This window comes from Lycium barbarum, chromosome 2 (assembly GCF_019175385.1).
Source record: "Lycium barbarum isolate Lr01 chromosome 2, ASM1917538v2, whole genome shotgun sequence".
Lineage (NCBI taxonomy): Eukaryota > Viridiplantae > Streptophyta > Magnoliopsida > Solanales > Solanaceae > Lycium > Lycium barbarum.
Window position 1 is genome coordinate 136,067,339 of NC_083338.1, and position 21,565 is coordinate 136,088,903.

General features: G+C 36.8%; 1 protein-coding gene across 5 annotated transcripts; it reads left to right on the plus strand.

Annotated features, from left to right (window-relative positions):
- The first annotated feature begins 2,632 nt into the window (after window positions 1–2,632).
- Window positions 2,633–11,647, plus strand: LOC132627460 (uncharacterized). Of its 5 annotated transcripts, none has more exons than XR_009577875.1 (9): window positions 2,633–2,859; window positions 3,956–5,671; window positions 6,891–7,070; window positions 7,489–7,584; window positions 7,678–7,843; window positions 7,917–8,049; window positions 8,135–9,898; window positions 10,011–10,861; window positions 10,941–11,647. XR_009577875.1 is itself a non-coding variant. In XM_060342809.1 (8 exons), the coding sequence occupies exons 2-8, from the start codon at window positions 4,294–4,296 to the stop codon at window positions 10,425–10,427; spliced, it is 4,134 nt and encodes a 1,377-aa protein (XP_060198792.1). In that variant the 5' UTR covers window positions 2,633–2,859; window positions 3,956–4,293; the 3' UTR covers window positions 10,428–11,647. The 5 variants fall into 5 exon arrangements, 1 of the variants encoding a protein (XP_060198792.1); XR_009577878.1 differs by having other exon boundaries at window positions 7,681–7,843; XR_009577877.1 differs by having other exon boundaries at window positions 4,159–5,671.
- The last annotated feature ends 9,918 nt before the right edge of the window (window positions 11,648–21,565 follow it).

A 21,565-nucleotide genomic window follows, 5' to 3' on the forward strand; every position in this document is an offset into this window, starting at 1 on the left:
AATATGAAATTTATTTACACAACATTATCATCTAAAATGAAATTACATACAAACATTTATAACCAGATAAGATAAGAAAGACTTTATAATACGTTAGAGCAAATTAAATTACACAAAATGTATGAAATTTTATACCATAAGTGCATAGAATTGAAACATAATAGTAATATTATATACTCCATCAACATGGTGTATTAGGGCTGTGCATGTTAACGGTTAAACCAATAACCCGAACTGATAATTGGGTTATTGGGTTAATGGTTCGGGTTAGTGGGTTAATGGTTCGGGTATCGGGTGGTGTTCTATAGTTATTGGGGTATCGGTTCGGGTCTCGGGTTCACCACTTTTGTTAACGGGCGAACCAATAACCCGATAACCATTTATTTAATTACAATTATACTCTTCCATATATAACCTTTCAGATATAATTTGTGGAGTTCAGCCCAGTGAATTCATTCCATTATTAGTAAATCCTAAGTCAATTTATTTCTCACTGGTGAAATTAGCTGCAAGGTTTTACAAGAACTTAGCCCGAATGTCAAAGCTTCTTATTGCTTCCAAAGGTGTGAAACAAACTTTACCAAGCATCAAGTACCAAATACTTGTGGAAATAACTTGTAGGTAGCTAACAACTCCTCTCTACAATTTTGTGCCACTAATGCAACGGGTAAGGAGAGCAAAAATGAGGAGAGTTGTTGAGGACTCGGATGAAGAAGCCTAAAAAAAGACAACATTGTCAAATTGGAAAGTTGTCAGCAGTGGTCTGGGAACTAGGATTCATGTAAATATGAAGAAAAAGTTTCAAGTTTTTAACGTCTTGGAGATGCTAGCCAGCTTCCAGTTTCAAACTCCATTTATAGCTAACTGCTGCATGCACTTTCTTTTGTAGCTACTTTATTCATTTTGCATCTCGTTAATTCGTTTCTGATTCTGCTTTGAAGATGGGTTCTTTGTTCTTGAAAAAATTTCGTGTGATATCTTAACGGTTAAAGCGATAACCGAACCGATAACGATCAAAAACCGATTAACCAATAACCCATTAACCGATATTTTAATGGTTCTTTAACGGTTTAACATGTCTACAAACCGATAACCGATAAGTTTAATCGATAACTTTCAAACCCGAACCGAACCACCCGATACGCAGCTCTATGGTGTATTGATATTTGGGTGGGTGACAAGTATGATAGTTAGATTTAAGTTTTTTCTCACCCAATCAGATTATTACATCATAAATTTTCCAATATAGTCAAACAATATTATCCTAATTTTTCATAGATTTTGTTTCTTAGAGATCTTACGTCTCTTCTCTGGCAAACTTTTTGATTTATTAATCTAATTAAGAATATATCAAGAACTAAAAAAGTTCTTAAATTTATTTAAGTTGTTTTCATTAAGCAATTTAGAAAATTTGCTAAAAGATGATGCTTTAATACTATGGCAAATATTTCCAATGGTAATTTTGTATACTAGGGCAACAATTCTTTTTATCATATTAAGTTATCGAACAAGATATATATTACACACAAGACACATGAAATTTTCTTGAAGCCAAGATTTCGTACAAGTTCATGTATGAAAACAGATTAACCTAACATGTTATGTCATTTAAATAATAATCATTTAGGATTCCCTTTTGCTCATTTACAATATGAAAATAGATTAACGTGACTAATTTATATTATTTAGATATTAAACACTTAGGGTAACATTAGGATTTTTGTGCATGGTGTATATGAAACATATTTACATAATCATGCGATCTAAAGCGAAATTGCTTATAAACATTTGTAACAAATAAGACAAGAAAATCTTTATATTAAGTTAGAGCAAATCAAATTGCACAAAATTTATAAATTTTATACTATAGTGCATACAATTGTGGAATTTCACTGGGTACGTTGTTGTTGTTGTTATAGTGCATACAATTAAAACAAAATAATATTATAGTAACTCCATCAATATGTAACTGATATTTTGGAGAGTGACAAATAAGATAATCACAGACGAGCTTTTTCTCACCCCACCAAACCACCATTATAATTTTTCCAAAATAATCCAATAATATTATACTTTTTTTTTTTCATAAATTTTGCCAGTTCTTATAGATCTACCCATTTCATCTTGGAAACTTTTTTCTATTAGTCTAGTTAATAAAACATACCAAAAAGTGACCATCTTATTTGGAAAGTCCAAAAAAAAAAAAAACTAATATATATATATATTTTATTTATTTTTAACACAAGTCTCGTTTACTTACGGCTGTTAAACGAGATCTAGACAGATAATCACGCGAAGCACTATATAAAATGTCATATTTACCCTCCAACTCTTACCCCAAAGCTCCACCGGCCAAACAGGTTTTCCTGTCATCTTCACTATGTAAATAAACACAACCTCAAGGGCTAAATACATACACCAAAACCATTATTATATTATATTTCTTATTAAAACATAAACAAAGAATTATTTGGTTTAATTAAAAAAAAAAAAAAAAAAAGTGACTGACGCCGTCAGATTAATTATATGCCGGAAATTTAAAATAAACGGTGATCGGCCGTTATCTCGGATCGGGCCCACAATGGGCCTTGTTATTTTCCTATAAATAGAGCTCTCCCCACACTCTTCTTTTCACTTGCATTCGTTTTCTCTCCTTTCTCTCTCTAAAACAAAAACAAAAAAAAAAAAAACTCTGTTTCTTTACATACAAAAACAAAAGCACACCAATTATAGCAAAAATATAAGAGAAAAATTTATTATTATCCTGTTTAAAAATTGTTAATAAACAATTTTTATTAATAATTTTTTTTCTCTCTCTCTCTCTTTGACTCTGTCTAGATTTCGTGGTGCTCTTTGGAGGTACTTTTCCCTTTACTCTCTCTCTATCTCTCCACACAATTTAATTAATAAATAATAATACAGTAATAATACTAATAGATCGAATGAAGTTGTAGAAAAATAGATCCAAAAAAAAGAGACTAAATTGGGTTTGATCTGGGGTGAATGAACACATATGAATTTGGGTATTGTAAATTGACTAAATGGGGTAATATTAATTTGTTTTCTTGATTGGTTATGGAAACCCTAATTGGTAAAAATTGAATCTGGTACAAATCTTAAAGGTTGTTTAGGGGTGATTTAGTTAGGTAATTAGTTGTTAGTTGTATTATTTATTTATTTATTGTGTACTGAGTGTAGTTTTGTCACATTGATTGGATTTGTTTTTTATGCATTACTTACTGTATATTTTACTGTGGAAATATGGACTGTTTATGTGTTATTGGAGCTATTTTTGATGAGTTTGTACTGGTAGATTAATAGAGGTGAAAGATTTGAGAATAGGGTTTGTTATATATATATATATTATCTGTTAAGCCATAGATCTCTTCGAATGCTATGAAAGAATGTTAATTTACAGATTTTTTATTTATTTGGATATAGACCATCTACTGATTGAAACAATCACACGTGTAATATAGGCATGAATCTTGAAAAAAATTGCTGCTTTATTTGGAATTTGTGCAATCTAATTAATCTTGTTGCCCATTTTCCTATCCATTTGGCGCTTTAGTTGCTTTTCGTTGTATTTGGTTGTTGAGGCTCATGTGTAATTGCTAGCATGGTGTTGCATAGGAAGGGGTATGGTCTGCGTACACACTACCCTCCCCAGACCCCACTTGTGGGATTACACCGTGTTATTGTTGTGGTTGCATAGGAGTTGAACTTGCACATATTTTTAGGGTTTGAACTTGTTAGTGAATTTTCAGTCTCTTTTGCTTTTTCTTAATTGTTTGATTTGATTATGACACAGTTAATCTTTGTGATACTGTAACAGCCGTTAAGATTTAAGAATTTAACTCCCCAACCTTAGCTTATGTCTGTTCTTTTTCTTTTGGTTTTGCTATTTTCTGCTGAAAGAGGAATTGCTGATTAAGATATTAATTTGATCATGCAGGCTGTAACTATACGTTCCTGTTTTAAGAAATTGCAGCTGTAGCTGTGAGTGCTGACTGCTACTAAAGCAATTCACTTGTTTTTAGTATTCCAAATAGATGAGGATGATGTAAATTTTATGTTGTAGAGTGGAATACGAACCTTTGTTTTTGATGCTCTGACTTTTGTCCTTTAATCAAGTTTGTTGCTTCCCCCCAATTGCAGTCTTTCATGCTTTTAATGCTCTTTGGGCAATAAAGAGGTTAAAATATTTGTCAATAGCTGTGCGAGAGTCAAATATTAGTGAAAGGTGGTGGTATAAGGTCCTTTTTATTCAGCGTATATGCAATTATATTTGAGATGGGTTCTAAAGGAAGGTTGTTGTTTGATCTTAATGAACCCCCTACTGAGGATGACCAGGATAACAATGGTGTCCTCTGTTTCCAGCCTAAGCGAGCAGTTCCCTCTTCTATTACCAACACTTCTGAGCTTTTGGCCTCCTCTGTTGATCCGCCCGGGATAGTAAACAATCATGCATTTTCCCATGCCTCTTCCGTTTCAGGTTTTCAGCCCTTTGTTCGGTCAAAAGGTGCAGAGGCATCTAGAGCTCCTGAGGAACAGAAGAGTGCTGGGCCCTCAACTTCGGGTGGTGCTTTATTATCTAAGTCAAGTCAGGAACATACAATGAAGGCTTTGCTCCAGCCAGATCTAAACTCTCTTGATATGCAAGTGGCTGAAAAGGAAGAAGGTGAATGGTCTGATGCAGAGGGTTCAACAGATGTATATAAAAATATTGGCTTCAATGATAAGTCGAATACTGATTTTGATAAAGCTCCGGAGGAGAAATCAGCAGTTGAGCCGGTGAACAGTAGTGATAAAGTTGGCTCTGTTGATAATGCTTCTCAGGATAATGAGAAGCGGAATGGTGAAAATTACAATATTTCCTCTTTAGAATTAGATCGAGATACAAATGACAGGAAAAGTAATAGTGGCAGAATTTCTGAAACCAGTAGTAAAGCTGATATCACCATGGATAGTCAGGAGGATTCTGGGCAGGTGCCAAAGCATAGAGAGATTAGAGGTGCTGAGGCGAGCCATGCATTAAAGTGCGCTAACAATTTTGGTAAGCGCCCTAAGATTGACCATCAGAAGGAAGCAATGCTGGGAAAGAAGCGCAGTAGGCAGACCATGTTTCTTGATTTGGAAGACGTTAAGCAGGTAGGTTCCCAAAAGAGTACTACTAGGCGGCAAAATTTTCCACCACCTGTTACAACTCGTATTGTGAAAGAGCCTCGTAACGTTCCTCCACCTGAAAAGAATGGGGAAAAGCAGAGTCTGCAACTTGTCAAAGATATTAGACAAATTGATTCAACTAATGAAGGAAACTTGCCAATGGAATCTAATGATTCTAAATCTGAATCCAGTGCTGATGTGAACCTAGCACCTCTAGGTCGGCCAAGACGGATGAGTAGTTCTACTGACCTCACGTCTGAGGCTCAAGCACCACTTATGCCTAGACAGAGTTCTTGGAAACATCCCACAGATCAGAGACAAAGCAGAAATTCACAGTTTCCTGGTAGGAAGCCTGCTCCGACCGGTCAAAATTCCATGGATCCAAAATTGGGTGCCAAAAAACCTCCATCCAAGAAGCAACCTATAGTAAGTAGCCTGTGTCAAGATACATCTGTAGAACGCCTTATTCGTGAGGTGACAAACGAGAAGTTTTGGCAACATCCAGGTACTTTTGTGTTCCACTTGATTATTATTCTCATCATTGTGGTTATTACCGTTACTTTTGTTGATAATATTGCTCGTTAGTCTTCTGTCTCGAACTTTTTATTCTGTTCTGTGCTTTTTAAGCTATGTGACATAGCGCGTAAACCTTTCCCTGTTGATTCTATGTTTGGGGTGTACCCAGCTTTCTAATTGGATAAGGCTCCAACTTGAGTTTTAATAGAGAGCATTGATCTTACTGTTCCTAGTAAGGTATGTGACGGGAGATGGGCATTTATCTTTTCTTATATTTCTTTAGTTAATGATCAATTTTTGCATTTCCCTAGAATATTGTTAGAATGAGTGGTGCGCAAATCCGTCACTTTTTCTTGTGCTCTATAATAATGATTGTGACAAGATAGTATGGAATCCATCTTTGCTTTAGGTTTTATTCAAAAGAAGCTAGTATGTGTTCTTCCAACTGGGCACTGTAGTACTGTACTGAAGTGGTCATTAGATCAGTTTATCCCTTTAAACTTCTTTTCTGTTGTATTTTTCATTTTTCGAGTGTCTGGATCATAGAATTTTCTTTTGTTTTCATTGGAAGGCTATAAACTGGTACCCTTTTATCAATTGAACATTGTCACATCGCTCTTTCTTGTATGATCTGTCAGTTTCTTTATGATGGTGCAAGTGTACTAAATATAAATGTTTTATACTGCCACTTTCTTCTAGGTTGTTTCAGTGGCCTATATTTAGTGTCCTGTTCTATGGAATGCTTGGTGAGCCAGGATTTAATGTTTTAGTTTATTAAGTGGCGGTGTTTATATTACTCAGGCCCATGCATAGCAAAGGGGATCCTCCAGCTTCATCTGGTGGGCACCTCAATCATCAGGATAGCTTGTGGGATGGAAGAATTTTTGTGTCATCTCAAAGTTGGCTATATGATTAATAGTGTATTTTTTCATGTTATCCATGACTAACCTGTTCATATGTATCAAGATAAAGTTCTGAATACATTTTTGTGTTAGCTAACTTTATTATTTAATGGTGCTCTGAATTGCTCCTCTGAAGCACCTTTAGGCATGTTTAGCAGCGAGTCGCATTGTACAGCTCCTTGAGCCTCATAAGTTTTTATTTTTTTTTCCAATTTCTTATTTGCCTTCCTTATGTCAAAAAGTGGTGTGGTGCATGAAGTGCCATCGTATGGTGTATTATTAAGGGGTGAACTTCTCTTCATGTAGATGAAGCAGAGCTTCAGTGTGTACCTGGTCAGTTTGAATCTGCGGAAGAGTATGTTAAGGTGTTTGAACCCTTGCTCTTTGAGGAATGCCGGGCACAGTTGTACAGTTCTTGGGAGGAGATGGCTGACACAGGAACCCATGTGAAGGTCCATATTAAAAACATTGAACGGCGAGAAAGAGGTATATTGTGGCAACTTTCTTTATATATTTATTTTATTTTATCCTTTGACTTGGATATGAGGACCAACTGTTTATTCCAAATACATATTTGGGAAGCTATTTAACTCCCTCATCACTCAGTTGGACAAAGGAGGTCGGACAATTAATGTCGTGTCTCCACTTTGAGCTGCTCTACAGGATTATTTTTTCAATTTCCTAGTTTTTGAGTATCAAGCATGACAAGATTTAACTGTACCAAGGATAGCAGAAGTGTTTGGGTGGTCCGTTTATATAGCCTACTTTAGAACGGCTGGACTCTGAAAGAAAGAAAAACACACACACACATTAAAGACAGAATTTTAGAGTAGGGAAATTATGGTTGGCCTTGTTGAATTTATTTTCCTCCCTTTCTAATCAGCACTGCATTTCTTCTGCACAGGATGGTATGATGTAATCCTCATTCCAGATTGTGATTGGAAGTGGTTATTCAAAGAGGGAGATGTAGCAGTTCTATCCACTCCACGTCCTGGATCAGGTTGATATTATATGACTTTTTCTTGGTGTGTATTTCAAATTCCTAGGTTTCTTCTTAATTTTAGTAAAATTTCTAAACTTCATACCAATTCAGCAGTCCGATCACGGAGAAGTGGCACCTCAACACTCGGGGATGATGATGAGCCCGAAATCAGTGGTCGTGTGGCTGGTACTGTGAGGCGACACATACCTATTGATACTCGAGATCCTACCGGCGCCATCCTGCACTTCTATGTTGGAGATTCGTATGACGCCAACAGGTCAGTGATTGACTTTTAATTGCTTCCGCCTTCTGTGACTGATGAGCTAATGTCTTGGTATTTGTTCTTTCAGCAATAATGTTAGTGATCACATATTGTGGAAACTACAACCAAGAGGCATCTGGTTTCTGACTGTTCTGGGTTCTCTAGCAACGACCCAACGAGAATATGTTGCTTTACATGCATTTCGGCGTCTTAATCTGCAGGTTATATCTTAAACCTAGCTCTTCCCTAGAAATGTTTTCTCTGCCTGTTATCAGTTTCAATAAAGAATTATGCTCTTATGTGTAGATGCAAAATGCAATTCTTCAGCCAAGTCCAGAGCACTTCCCTAAATACGAAGAGCAGACACCTGCAATGCCTGACTGCTTTACACCAAACTTTACTGACCACTTGCACAGGACCTTTAATGGACCGCAGCTAGGAGCAATCCAATGGGCTGCAACGCATACAGCTGCTGGAACTAATGGTATGACAAAGAGGCAAGATCCATGGCCTTTTACTCTAGTTCAAGGGCCACCTGGTACAGGTAAGACGCACACAGTGTGGGGAATGCTGAATGTCATCCATCTTGTTCAGTATCAGCACTATTACACAGCATTGCTCAAGAAACTTGCTCCTGAAAGCTATAAGCAAAATAACGAGAGTAACTCAGATAATGTTGCTACTGGATCCATTGATGAAGTCCTGCTAAGCATGGATCAGAATCTCTTCAGAACCCTCCCAAAGCTGTGCCCAAAACCTAGAATGCTCGTCTGTGCTCCTTCAAATGCTGCAACTGATGAGCTTCTTTCGCGTGTTCTTGATCGTGGATTCATTGACGGCGAGATGAAAGTTTATCGGCCTGATGTTGCACGAGTTGGGGTAGATTCCCAAACGCGTGCCGCCCAAGCAGTTTCTGTAGAGCGGAGAACTGAGCAGCTTTTAATGAAGAGTCGTGATGAAGTTTATGGGTGGATGCACCAGTTGAGAGCTCGTGAAGCTCAGTTGTCTCAGCAGATAGCTGGCCTTCAAAGAGAACTTACAGTTGCTGCTGCTGCTGGTCGTTCACAAGGATCTGTCGGAGTTGACCCTGATGTTCTTATGGCTAGGGACCAGAATCGAGATACTCTCTTGCAGAATCTTGCGGCAGTTGTTGAGAATAGAGATAAAATACTGGTGGAGATGTCCCGCCTTCTGATTTTGGAGAGTAGGTTCCGTGGTGGTAACAATTTCAACATGGAGGAAGCTCGTGCTAGTCTGGAGGCTAGTTTTGCCAATGAAGCTGAAATCGTTTTCACAACTGTCTCAAGTAGTGGGAGGAAATTGTTCTCTCGTCTTACCCATGGTTTTGACATGGTAGTCATTGATGAAGCAGCCCAAGCCAGTGAAGTAGGAGTGCTTCCTCCTCTTTCTCTCGGTGCAGCGCGATGCGTTCTTGTTGGGGATCCCCAGCAGCTTCCTGCTACGGTTATCAGCAAAGCAGCTGGAACTTTGATGTACAGTAGAAGCCTCTTTGAGAGGTTTCAGCAAGCAGGCTGCCCAACTATGTTATTATCAGTGCAGTACAGGATGCACCCTCAAATTAGGGATTTTCCTTCTAGGTACTTTTATCAAGGTCGCCTTAATGATAGTGAAAGTGTTGTGAATCTGCCTGACGAAGTTTATTACAAGGATCCTTTACTGAAGCCTTACATCTTTTATGACATTACACATGGTCGGGAATCACATAGAGGTGGATCTGCTTCATATCAGAATACGCATGAAGCACAGTTCTGTCTTCGTTTGTATGAGCATCTTCAAAAAACTTGTAAATCTCTTGGTGTTGGGAAAGTTACTGTAGGTATAATCACTCCGTACAAGCTGCAACTTAAATGCCTTCAGAGGGAGTTCGGGGATGTTTTAAATTCTGAAGAAGGAAAAGACATTTACATAAATACTGTGGATGCTTTCCAGGGTCAAGAGCGTGATGTTATTATAATGTCATGTGTGCGCGCCTCAGGCCATGGGGTTGGGTTTGTTGCAGATATACGGCGAATGAACGTTGCTCTTACTCGTGCAAGACGAGCTCTTTGGGTATGTTACTTCGGTCTCCGTTTATGTTCATAATGTTATATCCATAATCTACTCGTCCAAGCAGCAATATACGAGTCAATAGTAACTTTACTCTATAATGTTCTCTTAACAGGTAATGGGAAATGCCAATTCTCTGGTGCAATCAGAAGATTGGGCTGCATTGATTGCCGATGCCAAAACCAGAAAATGTTACATGGACATGGATACTTTACCTAAGGACTTCCAGCTTCCCAAGGCAGGTTCTCATGCACCTCCACCGACTAAGATGTCTAATAATCGAGGTTTGAGATCTGGGTTACGACACCGGATATATGATACACACATGGAGTCCAGGTCAGGAACACCTTCAGAAGATGATGAAAAGCCAAATGCATTACATGTAAGGAATGGAAGTTATAGGCCTCCTAAGCCACCGCTAGAGAATTCATTGGATGATTTTGATCAATCTGCTGATAGATCTAGAGATGCCTGGCAATATGGCATACAGAGAAGGCAAAATACAGCTGGAATTGGGAGAAGAGACCTGTAGTTGATGTCCGTTAATATGTGCCATAAATCACAGGGACCCACCTTTTTTGTTACTGATGTTATGGCTTGCTCCTGGCTAGGAGATTGGTTGATGACATACACGCATGCTGATTTCATGTGCAACATGGTTTGGTTGAAAGGACTTCTTGGTGGTGCGAGAATGGAAGAGGCTATATGGCATTAAGGAAACATTTTTGTTCCTAAAGACTTGCTCCTGTCTTGGACAGTGGTCGATAACAAAGCTGGTCAAGCTGGTTTCATGTGCAGAATATACGGTTTGGCAAAAAGAATTCTTGTCAATGAAGAGAATGGGAGGGTATGTTAGAAAGGAAGAGATCCTGGATGATTATGGTGGAGTATTTAACGAGTTGATGGGATTTTGAGCATGGGAGCTCTCGGTCGTGCCACAAGTTCTGTTGCTGACAGATTATAAAGGTAAATACTTGAAACGTATGATGACTTGAAGTTCTTGATATGTACAACATTTTCACTTGTTTGAGCCTTTTTCAAACAGAGCACGTAGCAGCTTAACATCAGGTATTCAGCAGCTCTAATGTATATGCTTTGCTTCCGTTGAGATTGAGAAGAAAAGCTAAATGATCCTGAATATACAGCCCTCTGTGGCTGGAAAATGGGTACTCTTTATGATTGCTTTTCTGTTGATGATTTTTACCACCGAGACTAACCCTGGAGATTTTGGAGCTGGTTTGTCTGATACTGGCTTTACTGCCTCGTTTGATATCCTGAATTTGAAGAAGACTACTAGTCCATGAAAGAAGCCCGGGATAGACAGAGGACTGGGCTGGCCATGTGGGGAAATTGTTTCGAGGCTGAGCATGGAACTCTGCTCGGATGGCAAGTCTGATATCCGGAACCATTATGAGCTGACGAACAAGTCAGGACTGCCATATAGACTGACAAGAGTACAGTTATTTGGATACAAATGTTGATATGGAGGCACTTGGAAGATACCGACTAGTTCTGTACATATTCTTATGAAGAACATAATTCTTTTTATTAGGTTGTCTAGTATACGTAGGGATGTTGCAGAAAATTTCTTTGTGTTATCCTTCTGAAAAGATATCTTCAAGTTCATCTTTCGTCTTTTAGCTATGTTCTTTTCCATGCTCAATTTATCTTTGTATTGTTTGGTCAATTTATTTTTGTATTGTTTGGTACCTTGGAACGACGTCTTGATAATGGATGTGCATTCTTTGCAAATTGCGAGTAGTGCTATTGTATGAAGTATGAACAACCGCCCACCCCTACCCCCACCCCCACGCCCCACCCCACCCCACCCCAACACACACCCCACCTAAGGTCCCTAACTATTGAATTGTGTGTTGTTTGTATACATAAGGGTGTTAAGTGCTCAAAAGGAGATGAATTGCGCAGATTTGAGAATGACACGACTCTATCACCCATTCAGTTTGATTCCACTTATTTCCTCTTTCATGGCCTAATTGGCTCACATCTCTCCAGCTAAGGGATGGGAAAAAAATTCTCATGTTTATTTTTGTTGGCACTTAATAATAAACCGTGTTTTTTATTATAGTACCGATCAGTCACATTCATCAGTGAAAATGAAAGGATGCGCGATTTAGTTCAATTCTCTCAACTGCTTGCATTTTCTGCAGAATTCATTAACAATTACTCCTGAATTCATATAATAATTCTAAACTAGTGACATTGTTAATGCTCTAATGTAACAGTAGAAATGTTTAATGTTGCTAACTATTCCTAAAGTGGTTTATATATTTTTTTAAGAAAGCAAAAAACAGGAGCTAGTATCCGTGAACAAATTTGAATGTATAACAGTAGGACTTTGGCTTTCATTTTACTCTCTGTCGCGCAGTACCTCATTACTGCCCTCTCTCCTTTTAAATTTGACGGTAGTGCTTACTAGTAAGAATTAATGGTAAAAAATTCACCTGCACTATCATTTTTTTTTTTAGTTTCCTATCTGAACGATTAGGTATGAGAGTTTTATAGTTGAGGTGTGTTTTTGACAAATAGTTGGTGATAGTTCACCTGATGTTTAGATAGAAAACTCATGAAAAAGTAATAGTTCATGTGTGTTTTTGACCATTATTTCTGTTAATAATGACAGTGTATGTTTTGGTTAGCATTTATTGCGTGTCCCTTTATATTTTCGTTGTAGTATCTTTTATCAGTATCGAATGTATTTTAATAGGCTAAAACTTTAGGGGTTTGTGTCTAGTGGTTGGGTCTATATTTGACAGCTAGCTGTTTAAATGAGGACACATAAATACATTTCTCTTAGGCCCCACTTGGATTTGGCTTTAAAACGTATGTTTAGGCTCTTTTAAAAACAAAAAAAGACGTGTATGTTTGAATTTATTCTTGAATGAATTAGTTGACAAATTATCGTGTTTATATTTGTGTTATAGCTATTTTGTGTCTAGTTTTAAAACCATCAAGGCTTAAATCCTTACACATTTAGATATACTTTCTAGAATATGTCAAAATCAATATCTAAGGGCGGAGCCACCTTTTAGTTACCAGACGTTATTGCCGATACCTGTAGAAATGAATATGTCACCAAACGTTAGATTGAAATTAGGATTTCTTAATATTGTGGTTAGCTCAGTAATATTTTACCATAGTATGATAGCTTCAAGGTGAGAGGCATAAACTTCACATCTTTTTCATTTTTATCAGCATAGATTGATTTTATCAATATATTTTAAATAAGATTTAAAGTAATCGAAAGTATGTAGGAAAAAAAAAATTAAATAAAAGAATTATTTAAATATCTAGACATTATACGTAAGTGTTTACGCACGCGTGCAAGAGGAGGACAAAATCAAATTGACAAATTCTCAATCATAACATACAAATACATTCTTAAACTCATTATATCACATATACTTAAAAGAAAATTCTCTTTTAATGTATATGACTGACAGCACGGCGTGAAATGTATTGAACGTTAATCTCTTATAAAGTTATAATTACTTCAAAGGAGTTATAGGTTATGATTAGTTCAAAGGAGTTGTAGGTTATCTTACCTCGAAGTTGTCATGATCGGAACCATTGTGTTTTAAAACATTGCTTGGTTAGAACTTTCTAGACACGCCAACATGACTACATTGTTATTAATATACAAGTTTGATGCATGAATTTTATTCATCATGCATTTTTGGATCAACTTCTTTCTTATTTGTTTTTATAATGCTGGTGTTTGGATTAGTTTAAGCATTCTTTGACTGAATTAGTGGCTGTGTGTTGTCTTTCATTAATACAACTATCAATTAATTCTGATCACCAAAGAAGAAATTTCCCTAATCATTTTTTTCTCCTTTTGCCTTTACTCTGGTTTTAACCCTAATTTCACATGGTCCATTTCAGCTTCATTGACTAATAATTCACGTCCTTGGATGCATTTTTGGTTCAATTACACTAAACTCATTTGTAAGTACTTTGTTTTGGTTAGTGACTGCTAGTTTAATCCCTAAAGTTTAGGTATTTGAACCGAACCTTTACCAAATTTTGATTAACTTCTACTTTTTACCCCCCAAGTTAATTCAAATGACATAAATTATTAGTTACTCCCTCTATTTATTTTTACTTGTCCAGTTTGGACTTTCCACATCCTTTAACAAATAACAATTGATAGGGTAATTTACCTGATACCCACATTAATAGATGTTTAATCTTAGATCTTGAAAAATAATTTAGGGAATAAGTAATTAATATTAAGAATATAACATGCTTTTTCTCTTGATATACAAAAAAGTGACGAATTAAATATATTTTTAATATAATGAATAAATAAAAGTGAACGGAGAAAGTATAACTTTAACGTCACAAAAAAGACAATAAAGGAGTTGACATAAGACAATAAAAGAGTTGACATTCATTGCCCACAGGACTTTTAAGTTATCACAAAAAAAGTCAACCTACGAATCATGCAGGAATAAAATTGCGAGTAGTCGTGCACAACATAAATCAGGTAAATTACCACAGTATGATAGCTTAATAGGAATAAAATTGAAATTAGGATTTCTTAATATTGTGGTTAGCTCAGTAATATTTTACCACAGTATGATAGCTTCAACGTGAGAGGCATAAACTTCACATCTTTTTCGTTTTTATCAACATAGATTGATTTTATCAATATATTTTAAATAAGATTTAAAGTAATCGAAAGTATGTAGGAAAAAAAAAGTAAATAAAAGAATTATTTAAATATCTAGACATTATACATACGTGTTTACGCACGCGTGCGAGAGGAGGACATAATCAAATTGACAAATTCTTAATCATAAAATACAAATACATTCTTAAACTTATTATATCACATATACTTAAAAGAAAATTCTCTTTTAATGTCTATGACTGACAACACGACGTGAAGCGTATTGAATAGGTGTGTACAAAGTAAACCGACAAATCGCACCAAACCGATAAACCGAGAAAAAAATCCGACTAGTGGTTTGGTTTGACTTGGTTTGGTATTGAAAAAAAAAAACCGACCATAATTGGTTTGGTTTGGTTTAACTAAAAAAAGTCAAACCGAACCAAACCAACCCGACATTACATGTATTCAATTTTTAAAATATTTTATACATAAAATTTTTTATTTGTAATGTAATTTATAAATATTTCTTAAATTTTTTCGTAGTTTTTTTTTTATCTATTATCATATTATTCAAGCTTGAACTTAGAATTTTGAACGTCAATAAGTTTTATATCCTATGGATGCTAGTAACTCAAATAAAGTCCAAACCAAAACCAACTCAACACTAATGCTAACAAAAGAAATTCAATTTACCATTAGGAATGACAATAATGTTGGATATCTATTCTTTAGTTTTGCATAATTGATTTAGAGAGTGAAAATACATAACTTAAGTTTTTTTTCTCTGTCATGTAATTAATACTTATTTGTCGTACTTATTTTAGCATGACTTAATATTTTTAGATTATGGTCATTTTCTTTATGGCTTGTTAATTAGCAATATTTATTTTAACCGATTTTATTAGCTTTTGTTAAATATTTTAATACAATGTCATCACTCTTCTCACATTTTGTGTTATTTTCTTAAGAAACACCTTAATTATATAGTTGTACCTTACTAGGACTAAAGAAATATTTGAAGTAAAAGTTATATGTTTTGTATCAAGACTATTCCGAAAAAAAAACCCGAAAAACCCGAGAAAACCCGAGGTTGAAAAACCCGAATTTTATTGGTTTGGTTTGGTGTATAAATTTAAAAACCCGACGCAATTAGTTTGGTTTGGTGTTTAAAAAATCCAAATCAACTCGGTCCATGTACACCCCTAGTATTGAACGTTAATCTCTTATAAAGTTATAATTACTTCAAAGGAGTTATAGGTTATCTTACCTTGAAGGTGTCATGATCGGAACCATTGTGCTTTTAAACGTTGCTTGGTTAGAACTTTCTAGACACGCCAACATGACTAAATTGTTATTAATATACACGTTTTAAGCATGGATTTAATTCATCATGCATTTTTGGATCAACTTCTTTCTTATTTGTTTTTGTAATGCTGGTGTTTGGATTAGTTAGGGATTCTTTGACTGAATTAGTGGCTATATGTTATCTTTCATTAATACAACTATCAACTAATTCTGATCACCAAAGAAGAAATTTCCCTAAATTTTTTTTTCTCTCCTTTTGCCTTTACTCTGGTTTTAACCCTAATTTCACATGGCCCATTTCAGCTTCATTGACTAATAATTCACGTCCTTGGGTGCATTGTTGGTTCAATTACACCTAAACTCATTTGTAAGTACTTTGTTTTGGTTAGTGACTGCTAGTTTAATCCCTAAAGTTTAGGTATTTGAACCGAACCTTTACCAAATTTTGATTAACTTCTACTTTTTACCCCCCAAGTTAATTCAAATGACATAAATTATTAGTTACTCCCTCTATTTATTTTTACTTATCCAGTTTGGACTTTCCACTTCCTTTAACAAACAACAATTGATAGGGTAATTTACCTGATACCCACATTAATAGATGTTTAATCTTAGATCTTGAAAAATAATTTAGGGAATAAGTAATTAATGTTAAAGATATAACATGTTTTTTTTCTTGATATATTAAAAGTGACAAATTAAATATATTTTTAATATAATGGATAAATAAAAGTGAACGGAGAAAGTATAACTTTTACGTCACAAAAAAGACAATAAAGGAGTTGACATTCATTGCCCAGAGGACTTTTTAGTTATTACAAAAAAAAAAAAAAAAAGTCAACCTACGAATCATGCAGGAATAAAATTGCGAGTAGTCGTGCACAACATAAATCGAATATATCCCATATAGTCTTGAACTTCAAAGATAGACCGGTCTAATTTTAAAAGAAAATAATATCCAATTCGCATTAAGGATCTTGGTGGGAGTCGCATATTCTTCCAATTTAATTTCAAAAAGAAAAAGGTGGAGGAAGATGAAGATTGAGGTTGGTGGGCATGCCAAATCTGAGTGATTTACTAGAATGGCTTTGAAATGAGAAGTCTTGAATTTTAATCCCGTATGTCTTATAGATAAAATTTCAAGTTTAATAAATTTTGCTACATAGATACACTTTTGACTTTGAAGGTTTGCATATGAGGCGAGCGGGGTCAATGTTCAAGACCACTTATTTTTAAGGTTATCAGATGTAATTTCCCTGACAAATCTAATATGGAATGAGCCTCATTTGTTTTCATTGTTTTTTCTTTTTTTTTTGGTTTTCATTTAGTGTTCAATACATAATTTGAGGGTCGACCAACCTGGATTGATAATGGGAAGCCTAACAAGATAAAACACTTTTTACTCAGTACATAATTTGAGGATCGACCAACCTGGATTGATATTGGAAGTCTAACAAGGTAAAACACTTTTTACTAAAGATAATTCCATACTTAGGGGTCGGAACTAAAATTTTCAATTAAAGATGAAAAGATACTCACCACCTCATTATAAATTTTGATGATAGAGCGAGCCAACTAAATCTACAAACTTAAAGTATATATATTGTTCATACGATATAATTCACTAACTTAACCTGTTTGGCCATGAGAATTTTTCTCTTTTTTTTTCCAGAACTTTTTTTACTTTATTTGAAAATCAGCGTTTGACCATGAAAATTCCAATTACAACTTGTAATTGAAATTTGAAAAACACTTAAAACCCTGTTTTCACTTTTTTTTTCCCCCACTTTTTTTCACTTTCCGTACATTCAAACAACCAAATATGCTTTGCAAAAACTATAACCAAACACAACTCCAACTTTAAAATTCCAAATAAAATAAAAAATGTAGTATTTGATTTTCATGGTCAAACGCCTACTTAAAATTTTGAAGCCACCTGTCACGTCCTTAGTCTTCAACTAAGCGCACGTGCGGCACTTGACAACTCGCTCATGTTCTTGCACAACTTGCTCACGATCTTGCTATGCCAAGTCAGCCTAGATTACTACACTTAAGATCACTAAGGGAATAGTAGGTGAATAAGACAATAGAAATTTGCTAGAAGGAAGTTTTTTATTATAGAAGAGTTGATTGATTTTTGCTTGATGGTTTTTACAAATGAATTACCCTCCTATTTATACTACTCACCTAGGGACTAATATGTAAATAATAATTATTATACAAGTCCCTACATATTTACTAATAAGCCCCTATTCTAGAAATCTCTACACAACTAGAGTATTCCAAGGACTTTCTATGCAAATTCATGAAATTCTAGGGTCTTCCAAGGGAAACCTCCTCATATCTCTAGAATCTTCCTATAATATCTACTCTTCCTCTTATGTAATCATTCCACATGGCAAATATATGTGCCAAGTGGCACCTATGTGGCATGATGACACGGTGGGTCCTCACACTCTCCCCCACCTGATGGTGCGACGACCGCGGCACACTGCTGCTGTGTAAACTCTTGAATCTTGTCTTTAAATTGCCACAAGTCTTCATACCGTCCCCATGCGGCCTCATCCGGTGATTTCCCCTTCCAATATATGAGGAACATGGCAGTGCCTTTTTGCCCTTGTTTCCGCCTGGCCTAGTAGTTAATGATAGCTTCAATCTTCCTATCGTGTGAGGCGGTGATAGTAATCGATGCATGACTTGACCCTTTCCCGGTTCATGCTCCAACTCAATCTTGTGATCCAGCTCACGCCTAAGAGGCAAGCTCTTATGCAAGCTCTCAGGTAGCTCTTCGGAAATACCATCTTTATTTTCTTCGAGCAAATTATCTATCCAAGGCGGCGGTGTCTCTTGGGTACCATTATCTTCCTTCAAACTTGTAATGGTTGCCATAAATGTTGGTTCTTCTTTCTTGAGCCCCTTGACAAGCTGCATAGCTGAAAGTTGTGCATGGCCCTGTCCATGCGACATAGTCACTGTAGGCACCATGCAAGCGCCTTCTCGCTCCATGACCAAGAGACGTTGGAGGTAGGGATCGATCATCGCGTGGCAATGTGTAAAGAATTCTTGCCCCAAAACAATGTCAAAAATATCCATAGTAGTGGCGGTAAAATTTGTCATGCCTTTCCAATCGCCCAATTTGACACTAACGCCATTAGCTACACCACGAGCATTTTCTGGCTTAGCATTCACGGTCTTGACGAGGGCGTTAGTTGGAGTGAGCTTCAACTCTAGTCTCTTTGCTGCGGCCTCGGTCACAAAATTATGAGTCGCTCCAATGTTCACCAATGCCCGAGCGGGCTTGTTATTGATGGTGAGATCCATGTACTGGTTTTTATTATCATTGGTTTGACTATCTTTCTTCGCGACAGCGCCACATAGTCTAATCGTCCCCAACTGTGAGATTCCCGTACTCTGTGTTTGCGTCTGCTCATGACTTGCACGTACCATAACGCTAATGCTCTTCAGGTCAGGGCAATTTTTGAAGTTGTGCGGCCCTCCGCATAAGTAGCATCCCTTCTTCTCGTTTTGCGCCTTCTTTTCAGCATAGCCTTGACGACCACCTGACTTCTTGCCGTCGAACTTATTTACATTTTGAGTCTTGGAGTATTGTTGCTGCGACTCCTTGCTCTCGCCATGATCTCCCCCATCTTTGGCATCGCTACCCCTTGACATATTGCCTTGGCCTTTGCCGTGCTTGTCATGCCTGAAGTCCATCAAAGACTCGACCTCCACTATGGCTTGGTCTATGTCTGCGACTTGACGGCTTTGCAACTCCTGCTTAGCCCAATTTTGCAACCCGTCCATAAAGTGAAACAACAAGTCATCGCTAGTGAGGTTGGGAATTTGAAGTATAAGGGTGGTGAACTCCTTGACATAGTCGCGGATGCTCCCTGTCTACTTCAACTCTCTAAGTTTGCGCCTTGCCTCGTACAAGACATTATTTGGGTAGAACTGTCGCTTGAACTCATTCTTGAATTGATCCCACGTGTTGATTGTGCATAGACCTCTGTCAGTATCAGCGACCTTTCTTCTCCACCATAGCATAGCAGTCTCTGTTAAGTACAACACAACGGTATTGATCTTGGCCTCATCGTCCCTTACTTTGCCATGCTTGAAATAGTTCTCCAAGTGCCAAAGAAAGTTCTCCACCTCTTGTGCATCACGAACTCCTTTGAACACTGGTGGCTTAGGAGCCTCGATCTTAGCTTCCCTCATCACGACAACATTGTTGGCTGCCTCAGTCACACCAACATTGACCTGTTTTTCGAGTGCCACTATCTTTGCCTTCATGGCATCGATAGTACTCAACGCCGCCATGAGTTTGCACTCTAAGGCAGTAATGGTTTGCTTTACCTCAATCTCAGCCTGCATGTGCCCTTCCAAGTCATTTCGGATGCTTTCAATCTCTTCAAGAGTATGCCCCTCAAGAACGCTAAGAGTGCCCTCCACCTTGCCCAAATGTTGGCCAAATATATCGATGGCGTCCATCCCCACGTTAACCTTCATAACCCACTCTTTACCGAGTGAGACGTCCTCGGACAGGACCTCCACGTCATCCTCACTCGCCTCAGTGGCAGATGGTTCTTGGGATGTAAGCCCTTCATTTGGCACAACCTCTGGCGGCACCTCCTGGCTCTTGTTGGCGTCATTCCTCTTTTTGTTATGGCCCTTCTTGCCAGCAGCATCCTGGATGACGTTGGCTTGGGTTTTAGCGGCGTTGATTTCTCCGTCGTTTGCCATTCCCTCAGTCGTAACCTTCGCTCTGATACCACGTTGTCACGTCCTTAGTCTTCAACTAAGTGCACGTGTGGCACTTGACAACTCGCTCACGTTCTTGCACAACTTGCTCACGATCTTGCTATGCCAAGTCAGCCTAGATTACTACACTTAAGATCACTAAGGGAATAGTAGGTGAATAAGACAAGAGAAATTTGCTAGAAGGAAGTTTTTTATTATAGAAGAGTTGATTGATTTTTGCTTGATGGTTTTTACAAATGAATTACCCTCCTATTTATACTACTCACCTAAGGACTAATATGTAAATAATAATTATTATACAAGTCCCTACATATTTACTAATAAGCCCCTATTCTAGAAATCTCTACACAACTAGAGTATTCCAAGAACTTTCTATGCAAATTCATGAAATTCTAGGATCTTCCAAGAGAAACCTTCCCATATCTCTAGAATCTTCCTATAATAACTACTCTTCCTCTTATGTAATCATTCCACATGACAAATATATGTGTCAAGTGGCACCTATATGGCATGATGACCTGGTGGGTCCTCACACACCTCTCAATAATGTAGAGTAAAAGGGAGTGGGGCTAGGCCCTTGTGAGAGTTGGCATGTCAATATGGACCAGTATGTTATAAGGTATGTCTTGTACTTTTTGACATTATTATAACAACTTGGAAACTTATATCCTGCTCTTTCTTTTGTTTCCATTCATCCAAACACCTCTGTTTGTCCTTCTGCTCTCAGGGCCTTTGCCTCTGTCATTCGCATTATTATTTTAACACCTCTTGAAGTTCTCCAAGTATTCAATTTTCTATGTTGGTAAGAGGAGAACTTAGCCACCCAGTTGATTCAATCAATTTCCAGAAAATTTTACAATAGTATGACAACTTCAATCTGTTTAATTGAGTTATTTTATGTATTTTTTGAGTTGAACGATGAACATATAAAAACACTAGTGTTGGGATTACCATATGATATTAAAAACTTA

What these genes read in the sequence shown, in the direction of transcription:
- LOC132627460 (XM_060342809.1), top strand. Translation starts at nt 4,294, where the DNA reads ATGGGTTCTAAAGGAAGGTTGTTGTTTGATCTTAATGAACCCCCTACT. An exon ending in GAAGTTTTGGCAACATCCAG is followed by an intron (nt 5,672 to 6,890) that starts GTACTTTTGTGT and finishes CTCTTCATGTAG; the next exon opens with ATGAAGCAGAGCTTCAGTGT. An exon ending in CACTCCACGTCCTGGATCAG is followed by an intron (nt 7,585 to 7,677) that starts GTTGATATTATA and finishes ATACCAATTCAG; the next exon opens with CAGTCCGATCACGGAGAAGT.